We start from the raw sequence: 11483 nt of genomic DNA, 5'->3' as shown, positions 1-11483 counted from the left end.
GGGGGGGGGGGTGTGAAGCCAACAGGGCTAGCTTACTTGCTAGCAGCATCCGGTACACCAAGTCTTTCAAAGTCAAAACAAACGAGGCTTGGGTTCAAACTGTGTGGAACTCTTTTTTTTTTTTTGGCATGTTTGAGTTTTTGTTGTTGTTGAAGTGATTACGCCCAAACCGGATGTGATTTTTATTTTCCCTGCATCGAAGTGTAGACTCTTGGCTATTTCCTCACCACGGCCCATGTCCCCACATCTCCTTGTCTCTATGCTAGCACGGGGAGCCGGTGGGACTCTTAAGGCGTAGTTTGGTTGATCTCAACTACTAAAGGGAGGCAGGGGAGGCAGATGGGAATAAGGAGGGTTTGACGAATGTGACTCTGATACAGAAGGCACTGTGGCTCTGTAGGGTTTTTTTGGGGGGGGGGGGGAAGCGTCCCCAACGTGCCGTGAACCTCATTTGATGGGAGGTGTGGGCAGAGGGGTTTCGGGTTTGCGCCCTTCGACTCCCGCCGAACGATTAAACAATCAACAAAACCAAAACCCCCGTCCCTTATCCCCATCTGCACTACGCTATGCTCGACTACTAGGTCTGGAGGCAACACATTTCGGGAGAGGAGGGAGTAAAATGGGGAGGGGAAAGGGTGATCTGGACAAAGGTACATGAGAGAAAAAGGTGTGTCACTGTGTGTGTCAAGAGTCGTGTGCAAACGTGGGTGTCGATCTTTCACAATTTTCTCCCAACCTCCCGGTTCATTAGTCCCTTTTTTTCAACGGTACCACAGCGTCGCAGCTTCTCCTCCAAAATACAAACAGAGAGGACGCTTATGAGGTCTGCATAGAGTCAAAACACGAGGACTGGGGGGGGGGGGTCGTCTTCTGGCATAACGCGACTGCGATAGCAAACAGCGCAAGGTTTTTCAAGAGTAGCTAGATCGTCAACCGTGTCATGAGCATGAACGGTGTGCAAAATAAATAAATATCTGAAACTTTAAACTCTGTCTGTTATCTATAACTACATCTACCGATATTCTATCTAGATTTATACGTAGCTTATCATCTATATTCATCTATACTTTATCAAGTTATTGAATATTCAATAAATGTTGTCCCTCATAACAATAAGGATGAAACTATTAGTCCTAAGTGTTTCTGTCCTGCAGCGTGTCTTCAAGCTGAAGGAACAGATGTCAAAAGCAAATGGACAGAAAAAGAAGAGGATTGATGAGAGAGGAGAGGTCGGTGGAGACTGACGTGGGTTTTGGCAGAGGAGGTTTCAGCTTTGCTACAACCTCATATCGGGGATTTGGTGGCTGTTCTCTGGTTATCCAGACCTGAGCGAAGGGGGTTGGACAGGTGTAGGGGGGGGGGGGGTCAGCATTGGCACAGACAGGCAGACAGAAGGACTGGGGCCGACACACGGACAGATATGGCGTCTCTCAGGCTGCATCCATGTTTCCCCGACTAGGACTGGACTTCATCTATACAAAGATATAAGAGACGGGTACAAGAGGAGGTTTCACTCCAGGTCTAGAAAAACAGGATGTAGCCCGGAGGCTGTCCTGTAGAGGGGGAAGGCAGAAGGGCGGATAATGTGCGCCGATAACTGCCCCCTGGTGGCAACAAAAAAAGAAGAGAACAACGCCACCTAATACTGACACCAACACTGTACCACCAATACTGTGCTGTCACTGCCGGCAACCGGTCGCACTACAAAGCTACAGAGCCAGACGGAGGGGAAAATATTGAGATTCGTAGTTTTTTTTTTTTGGCTGCAAGTTGAAGAAATCAACCTCGGTAGAACTTCAGTAACACTTGGCTCGTCTGGAACCTCTGCAGTGTAAAATGCAGATGAACTCTTCCACATTCTCAACGATCTGGTCTACCCCCCCCTCCCTCTGAACGCGAATTCTTGATCTTTGGGTTGGCTTGACAAGAGTTCTGACCCCGTGAATCACTGCGAGCCAGCTAGCCGAAGCTCCCCGCTGACCTCCACCGTTCTGAAGAGAGAGCGTGTCTTCAGAGTTGCGTTACAACACGCAACGCCGCTGAGTGAGCGTTTCCCCGAGCCGTCGTCGCCGCGTCACGTCGCCGGAAGGCATCAGGAACCCGGTAAACGTCGTTGGACGCGGGGGATTTTTAAAAAACATAACAGATGTAAATAAGATGGACATAGCATACTTAAACTCCAAACAGCATGACAACAAATCTACAGCAACAGTTCCATCAATCAGCATCATCATCATTGTCATCGTCATTTTGCATTGACATTGATATAATTATTCATCATTAACAATAATAAATCAAGTGTGGTGGAAGCCCGCTTCTCTCCGCTCTTTCTCCCTCTCGTCTCTCAAGCACGACAGGAAACTTTAACGTGATACTGCAGCGTCTCCCGTCTTTTTAACAGTTCGTAGCTTTTTATCGGACAAAACGGACGAACGTCAAAAGCCCGTTTTTTTTCGGTTGAAAACTAAACAAAACAAGAGCGAGAGAGAGAGAGAGTCTGAAAGAAGAGGACTTCTTTTGTAAACCTAAATGCAAAGTTTCCTACAAAGACCCCAGGTCCCACCCACACCAGTTAGATCTCCTCTCTAGTATGTATTTAATCGATCATGCAGGCTTCCATCAAATTTTGGACTCCAAAAAAGATCAAAAGGAGGCTGAGCGAATGCAACAGAAGAACCAAGCTCCAATGTCCGAAGAAGAACAAGAAGGAGAAGTAATCGATAGTAATCGAAGAAATACTGAAGAAATTAGTCTTTTTCCCCATCCCTCCTTTCCTCTCCTCCGCCCCACTTAACCGTGCAATGTCATTTCCTGTCAGGTCATCCCTTAGCCTTTTTCGCCGTGTCGTGTAACCGAGGAGGAAGGGGCATGACGAAGTGTCCGACTCCCTTCTCAAGTTACCTGAGGCCCACCCTAACCAATAGCGCACTCGAACAGGAAGTGAGCCCACACATGCCCCGCCCCCCCCACCGCCTCCCCTGCACTACCACCACCGCTGGACAGGAAGTGATGTCACACCAGTTCCGTCAGCATTAAGTGAGTCTTTAACAGTAAACAGAGATGATAAAACTCATCAAATATCAGCCAGCGCTGTGATTGGCTGGTTTTTGCAGTATAGGCGGAGCTTCCTGGTTCTGTCCCTTGGGAAGGAAAAAGGTCAAAGATAAAGTGGTTGTTCTCCCATTTTTTCTTTTCATTGTTTGTCATGTAAAGTTTCATTTTGTTCTTCATTGTTCAAGTTTGATTTTCTGGAGGCATAGCTTGGCATGTAAGGGTTAGGGGGTCCTGGCTTTGTGTTAAATCATTTTTCTTTAAACGTATCTGTTCGAGGAGCAGAGTCGAAGCAGTGGACTCTGCGACTCATTTTCAGGCTCTTTACGTAAGCAGACCGGCCAGCGACAGATCTGCACACGTCTGACGAAACTAACCAATCACGCGACAGTCTGGGGAGAAGCGTTTTTAGGCCTCGTGAACCGCGATCATCCCCGGCCGTTTTTGCATGCTCCTCCCTTCGCTTTTTTTTTTTCTGTTCCCACACCTCTCTCTTCCTCCTTCAGCCTGGCCTTGCTGGTCAGGCATAGAATTCTGGGAAGTGTAGTTCTGAGAGAGGCAGAGGTAAACCGTGCCCCGGGCCTTGCCATAGTTGTCTTAGCTGTCTCTTTTTTTCATTTTTATCCACTTGCTGCTCTGTCACTGATTTGAGTCTGACACAAAATCTGTAAAAGGCTAATTGCAGCACCTGCGCCCCCCTCCCCCTCAGCTCGTTTCCTCTCATTTAGAGTCCGAGGGGTGAGGGTTTGGAGGGCGTCCAACCCCCTTCTCACCACCTCTGCTTTATTAAAAGTCTATGAATCCAAGGCCAGAGCACTGGAGGCTGCTATTATTCCCCTCTCCTGCCCTTATCCCTCGCTCCCTGTGGTTGCTAGCACCAGTCGTCCTCGTCCGTCTCACTAAAAGGTTCATGCAGGCCCTTGCGGGGCCCTCGGGCATGGGGGGGCCGGTGCTGGGGATGGGGGGGCACTCCAGGTGGCCCCCGCCGGTGCGGGGAAGGGGAGGACGAGCGGTAGCCATTAGGCACCCTGCGTGGATGCGGGTGAGGGGGCGGAGGGGGCCCGTGGCGGGCAGTCCTGGGTGAGCGTGGGTGCGGGTGAGGATTTCCCCCATGTGGGTGCGGGTTGCCGTGGGAGAGGCTTTGCTCATAGGCGGGGGGCTCATGGTGCCGCTCGTACTCGTAGTCGCGCTCGTAGAAGGGCCCGTCTCCCTCCAGGCTGTCCCCAGGCGGAGGCCCGCTCCAGCGGCCTTGGTGAGGGGACCTGGGCGAGCCGTGGAGGGGCGAGCGCGGGGACTGGTGCCGAGGGGAGCGTGGCGAACCGTGCCGGGACGCGGAGCCCCCGTGCTGTGGAGAGACCTGGCGTGACGGGGGTCGGTGGTGGTAGCCTCTGTCGTGGTCTGGTGGGGAGAAGTGTCGGGGGGAGGGCGAGCGCAGTCGGCCCGGCCCTGGGGGGCCGTAGCTGGGCTTGCGGACGGTGGGGGAGTAGGTGACATGTGGACGGGGAACAGCAGGGGTCTGGGGCAGCTGGCGACGGCCTCTCCGCGGAGTGCTGGTCCCCGAGGTGGAGGGGACCGGGCTGCCACTCACCGAACTACTGCCCTACAGCAAAATGTAAACAAGGAAAATCAAAACGCACCACAACAACAACACCAAGACCAGAATAGAGAAGAGTGGAGATAGATAGATAGAAAGGTAGGTAGGTAGGTAGACAGATAAACACCATTGAAAATCATCCAAAAACATAGTGATGAGGCAAAAAATTGACACCAAGAAGCCACACGTCACATTGAAGAAAAATGGACAGAAAGAGAGAAACAGTGATAAAGAAAAAAGCATAACACAAAAAAGAGAGATTGATATCCATAAGTAGGTGTATGACTTTGTGTGAAGTCTTACTGGATAAAATAACTGCTGTTGTGGTGAGTGCGCAAAAGGCAGAGGTTAAAGATCACTTCATAAATAATGACTGAAGCGTGACCTGCTGTGACTACAAGAGTATAATGTGACTAGGATGTGGAGTACCACTGTCAGTGCGGAGGTACTCGCAATGACAGCACAGAACATCCTCAAAGCTATTTATCCAACCTGTAAAAAGCTATATATAAGGTCATCTACTTATATGGAAATTAAGACAGAACAGGAAAGAAGGTATCGGACAGTATGCTCTCTCTAATCTTGGCTTTGATCTCAGTGTCTCTGGAGCCCACCTGTCTGTGTCCCCGTCCATCGGGCCCCTCGCTGGGCGAGCGGGACCATTGGCGGTCGTGGGGATGCCTGTGGGGGTAGTCGTGTCTGTCGGGGCCGTAGCGCTCCTTGTCCATGGAGCTGTGGTGGTGGTGGTGGTGGTGATGGTGGTGGCGACGGTCCTTGGTCCGGCCGCGGTCCCGCTCGCGCTCCTTGGGTGGGAGGTCGCCCGACTGCGTGGTGGTGCTGAGGTCTGTGCCCAGACCTAGCGAGGAGATGTCTCAGTTTACATTTGTATAAACAAGGGCCACTCGAGGAGAGGTCATACGAATTAAGATTACGACATCACCCTCAAGTTTCTATGGTAGTCAGCCATTTTGAAAAGCAAGTCAGAGGTGATTTTTAATTCAAATGAGAACAAACTCGTCATCTGAAAGCTGGGAACCTGAAGATTCACTTTTCATCAGTTGTTCTGCCAAAATTGGGCTCATTGGATTCACAAGAGTCTCAGCTTTTCAGTAGTATTTGTGCTATTTCAAGACTTTTTTGGGACCCCATTATGCAGAAATATGCAAATACACCATTTTCAAAACAGGCAAAAAGAACACATTTATACTGCACGCAAAGTTTTTGTCGCCAAGCTCCATGAAGTTAGCATGAAATTGGCACCTTGAGGTGAAAGGTCAAGAGACCCCTTCAGAAATTGTCCACGCCAGTTTTTTTCCATCGACAGACTTCAGACGTTAAACTTAAATTTTTTTTCACGGCAGCTGGATTCTCGCGATGTCACAGTTAGCACGATATGCTAACTTGGTGGTAATGGATTCATTACGTCGTGTAGTTTTACATAATACCAATATCTTCACTCTGGGTGAAATGTGTTGTACGTGCAGTCAAATGTAGAGCAAAGAAAACGACTTCAAAACACCGTCATCACGACTGAGAGAGTCCTCTCCATCAGATCAGAGAGCTCTCCAAATATAAAGAGCATTTAGAGTTAAACTGGGCCGGCCTGGTTGCATTAGTTTTACAGGCTGAAGCACAAAATTTGCACTCGCAATTAGCGATGAAGTGGACAATGTTCCTTTTCAAGGACTTCTTTGTGCCGAGACTTGACTCGCAGACATTTTAGTGAATGTGATGACAACTCCGCTCTCATAGCTCAATAAATGCACAGATTGCTCTTAACCGCTACCAAGTTGCCCTTGACTGTAAAGCAACGCTGTGGGCTGCAACTACGGCAACGTTACATCATCACTTGATGTCTAATGTTCGTAAAAATATACAAAAATGGTGTGTTAAACTCCAGGTTCTCCATAATTTCTCAACAGAAGGATGAACATTTCTTATCAGTCACATGTTTTATGCCCTAAAGCATCCCCTGCTTTATGGTCTGTGTGACTCTAAATGGACCATAATGTACTAAATGAACATCATGCTGTATTGAAGAAGAATTGAAACTAGAGATTGAGACCATAAACTCATGTTTACAATGTTTACTGAGGTAATAAATCAAGAGAGAAGTAGAGTCATTATCTCATAGACTTCTATACAACCAGAGGAGTCGCCCCCTGATGGTCACTAGAGAGAATGCAGGTTTAAAGACACTTCAGCATTGACTTCACTCTGCAGAACCGGAGGTTACCGCCTGGTTTTAACGCACACACTTAGCAAGCTAACAGTGATTCCACCAATACTTTTTAAGTGATCTTGTCGTGGATTAAAGTGTTGAATAATCACAATCCCTGCAAATGTTGCTGCTCAAAGGTTTCAATGTCGGCTCTGAACGACTCACCCGTGTCAGCGTCGGTGTATCTGGTGAGGGAGCGCTGCGAGGCCCGGTGACTCCTGTCCCTGTGTCTGCGACCTCCTCCGTGTCTCCCCTCCTCGGACACCACCCTCTCTAGGGAGTAGTCGTCCAGCCTCACGCCCCGGCCCGTGCGCCCGTGGACCAGGCTGGAGGTGGAGCGACGCATCGGACTGGTGTCGGTGATGGTCTGGGAGGAGGTGAAGGGGAGAGCAGAGAGGGAGATACAGAAAGGGAGAAGGACAGGCAGATGGGAAGAACATAAGGTTGGAGAGGAGGTGATGAGATGATGAGAGAAAAAGAAGGAAAGAAAGTGAGATTTAATGCATTCTGACTGTTCGACACTCAACACTCGCTGAGCTGCATGTGGTTGACTGTCTGTCAGTGCATTCCTGTGTGTATCTGTGCAAATTGAATGACAATATGTGACTTGGGTCAAACAGCAGTACCAAATAAGTCGGGTTGTGGTTAACCATACTAGGACACGAAGGTTACATTTTGTTTTGAACATTTTGGCTCTGCACACTTCTGATCTGAAGCACTATTTGACCCATCTTAAAATCATTCATCAGCTTATGGTATTTGCATTAAAGTAGCTTGACCCATACTACCTGAGATCCCTGACTACCAAGCCTTTGACAAGCACATATAATAACATGCTTCTTCACCAAAAACATGGGGGGGCAGACAAGATAAACGGGGAACTGACAGGGAGAGAAGAAAGGGGCTAGAGAGACAGAGAGCAAGCATGAAGGAGGGCCATAAGAACCATGCCTCACATGCACCCACTGGACTTTTCCAAATGGCAGCCATGTTTCATTCAGCTCACGGTCAAGTACATCATCAGACCAGCAAAGAACATCGGGTGTTTGACGCCGAAGATATTACTGTTATTTTTCATCACAGTCTAAAATTCTATTTAAAAAAATAAATACTCAAAAATAATCTGATAAGCACATTTCCAGCACTATAGAAGTGTTTAATATCTGATTAGTAGATTTAAATCTCACTGGTTTAATGTCAACAAATTATAAACATAATCTTACTCCATTTCCTAACTGAATTTATTTCAATATCTGTTGTTATTTTATTTCTTATTCTGCTCATCACAGAAATATTTAAAGGGTTTTAAATCTTTATTTTTGCCTGCTTGTCTTTTATACGTAGGGATTTTTTGTCCAACAGTATGACATGAATGAAATATGGCAGCCAGGTGGATAAGGTAAAATGACATTCCATAACCTTTGAGTCTGGTCAGAATGCTCTGCAAGAACCCAACAGAAGAATCACACCGGATTGACCGACACAAAGATTTTAACGTAAGCGGGATGCTCTAAGTTTCACTGTAATAAATTCGGCTATTAGGGTCAAAGAATATTAGTTCTGCTGACTTTATGGTTACGGTTGGAGTTTGATTCCATATTATACCGTATAAATACGTTTTTACCATTGACAAAAAAATGTTTTTTTGCTGTATAATTAACATTAAAATGCTGCATAAACACAGTTTCTGCCATGAAATAAGACGGCGTTTTACTGTGAAACGTTAGTGGGCTAAAGACACTGCCTTGCGTTGCCCCCACAGAATAAATGGACTGCGGCGTTATTATAAAATATACCGTCAGTTGCTCTAACTAGAGCCACAAAGTAAACATCATTCTGTTGACATTACAAACAGAACAACGACAAAGCGCCTGATAACCGTGTTAACTGAAGACTCATAGTGACGGACAGATGTTTAACTTTACATAAACCAATTTTAAAAACATAACCATCTGTGTTTATAATCGGCAACCATTTACGTACTACGAGCAATCACGGACGCATTCGGCTGAAAGTCACCAGTTAGCAGAAATGGCTCTTTGAACCCGTCAAGCACTGTGTGTGCGTGTGTGTGAGTGAGTGTGTATATAAGAGTAGTGTACTTGTTTGAATATTAATAAACCTGTTTGTGACCGTTTTTTTGCATCATGAAACCTCTAATAACGTATAAACAGTAAAAGCATATCATATAAAGGAACTGGCTCCAGGTAACGTCTACATCTAGATTTTGTTGCTGGGTTCATTATCAGGCTCTTCTGACCAGGACAAGCCCCCTGCTGACACTCTGAACCCCCCCCCCCCCCCCCCCCCCAACCCTGGAAAGCTTCACATCACCCTGATGATAAAGCACATGTCAGTCTGCAAGCGGCAGGCCGGACAAAGACTCAGACGAACACAAGAGGATTCACCGTCCGGAGAGGAGCCCGACAGAAGCCATGCACGCCCTCCGGGTAGCCGGCAGCACAGTACTACACGTGGTCATACACTTCAAAACAACGGGTCGCTTCCCACTTCTTCCTTGGCATCTATTTTGGGAAGTTTATGTCCACAACTATGTCTGTCACAATATTAGATCTTCACTACTCTACTAAGAATTCACGGTAATGGTGTTATTGCAATTTCTAAAGACATTTTTTGGCAAATGAATTACCCTAAAAGGTATAAGGAGTGGACGTAGTCATCGTGACGTCAACCGTTGGTTTGTGGACTGATGTTTTGAAGCCTTGAGTTCGGCAATTTCGCCCTTGCCATCTTGGATTACGGCCGTCGCCATGTTGTTGTTTTTTTTTTGCAACCGATGAACTGAAGTAACCATATTTGGAATGCGGAGGACTGACGTACAGACGGCGTATACGTCTCTGGTAGCGGTCCAAAAGGACTTTTCCCCTCATGTCTCATGTAAAAACAAGTCAATGTTGACTATTGACTATAACATTGTGTCAAAACGATCGATGACTACGTGGATTGTAATGTCATTTTCATGCTGCTGTGTGACTCCGATGTCACATGTCAGTCTATTTATTACATATATTTTAAATTAACCTAATTATATAGCACCTTTTATACAATAAGTTTAGCTCCGAGTGCACGAATAACTGAAGAAATGATAACAAGAACAGACAATTTACCAAGTTACAATGTTAAAAGAAAGAAGGATGTTAGTACTACTACTTCTACTAATAACAATACTAATAGCATTAGTAATAATTCTGGTTTTAGAGGCGCACAGCTTTGTTTCTTTGCACAACTTTTAACAGACGGATCATTGCTGTTTAGATGTACGAGTCTTTCATTGAACAGGTGTAAAACTCTCATACTTCCTCAGACATTTCTGAACATATCACAGCAACATTATGATTCCGGCGACTTGAGTGTCTAAATTCATTTTTACATTACACCCCTAGTTAAACTTAAAACAACGATGTCACCGTGCAGCCACTCTGTCTCCGTCCAACCTTCAACTCCTGACTGACAGTCTTTGGCTAAAGCAGGACACGCTCCCTCATCGGCACGCCGCTTCCTCTCCACCACATCCACGGCGAGACTCAGCTCTGCAACGTCATGCATGACCAATGACATGCCGGCACGCCGCCAATCGCCCCCCCCCCCCTACAGGCCAACAGTCGCAGATCAGGCCAGTCCATGCTTTTTCTCGTACACTGTTGACCCGCTCTGCAGCGATTGCAACAGACCACAACGCACGGGTAACACACACGGAGGGAACACACCCACACACACTTGCTGCATTCAAGCAAAACTCCAGGGGGGGAACTCGTCACAGAAAACAAACAATGGGCAGCAGAGCGACCTCAACACGAGCAGAAGGAGGGAGAGAGAGAGAGAGAGAGAGAGAGAGAGAGAGAGAGAGAGAGAGAGAGAGAGAGAGAAAAAAAGTAGATCTGAATCGTGACAATTAGGCCACGGTTGATTTAAAAAGCCAGGTGGGGTGAGGGCGTTTTCTTTTTTAGGTGCAGAAAAGCACAGAAAATGTACTTCAGAGCTGTTTCAAACAATCAAAAAAAGTATTACGCAAATTTAATATAAAATATGAAGATTTTGAACATCCAAGGAACCATCCAATACTTGAAAGACAGCTCATTTATTCCCTTCAGCATTTGATGTTAAAAGGAATTGAGTGTGCGCTCATCGTCTCAGGTGCTCTAAGTTTTACTGAACATCTAACACTGGTCTCCTAAAAATGACGATGTCATATTTTTACCCTGAGTCAAATTTTCCGTGTTTTTTTCTCTGGGTCAGTACGTTACAATCAGCCACCTACAGCTTACAGCCTACTCATGTTATTATACTTGGAAATTCAGCCCTCAAATTTGCCGGCAAGACAGTTTTCCTGACTTAAGACGTTGGTATCTCCACAATGGCTCAATGGATTTTTACAATTCACATTTTTGAGAGTCCATCTCCCTTTTGTTCTTTTACAGTTTGAATTGCAAAGCTCGACCTTACCAGTCTCTCTCACAACGAGGACCAGAGGCCCCTGGAAATATAGGACCCTGAGAAGATAGGACCCTGAGAACATAGGACCCTGAGAACATAGGACCCTGAGAACATAGGACCCTGGTAACCCCTGAGATTGAAACATTTACACCACCTGACCAG

At 46.6% G+C, this 11483-nt stretch overlaps 1 protein-coding gene across 22 annotated transcripts in view; it reads right to left on the bottom strand.

The window, feature by feature from the left end:
• Nucleotides 1–413: 413 nt before the first annotated feature.
• The window catches only part of cacna1ab (calcium channel, voltage-dependent, P/Q type, alpha 1A subunit, b), a 71018-nt gene continuing 59948 nt past the window's right edge, over nt 414–11483 (bottom strand). For 20 of the 22 annotated variants that reach the window (XM_031877029.1, XM_031877034.1, XM_031877040.1 and 17 more), the window contains 3 exons: nt 7032–7233; nt 5260–5501; nt 414–4651 (listed from right to left, as the gene is read on the bottom strand). In XM_031877029.1, the coding sequence (XP_031732889.1) occupies nt 3923–4651; nt 5260–5501; nt 7032–7233 (1173 nt within the window). In that variant the 3' untranslated portion in view covers nt 414–3922. The remainder of the gene's footprint in view (nt 4652–5259; nt 5502–7031; nt 7234–11483) is intronic. The other 2 variants (XM_031877038.1, XM_031877051.1) reach the window with 2 other exon arrangements.

This window comes from Anarrhichthys ocellatus, unplaced genomic scaffold (assembly GCF_004355925.1).
Source record: "Anarrhichthys ocellatus isolate YVR2014 unplaced genomic scaffold, GSC_Weel_1.0 scaffold124, whole genome shotgun sequence".
NCBI lineage: Eukaryota > Metazoa > Chordata > Actinopteri > Perciformes > Anarhichadidae > Anarrhichthys > Anarrhichthys ocellatus.
This window is presented reverse-complemented; position numbering and strand designations above follow the sequence as displayed.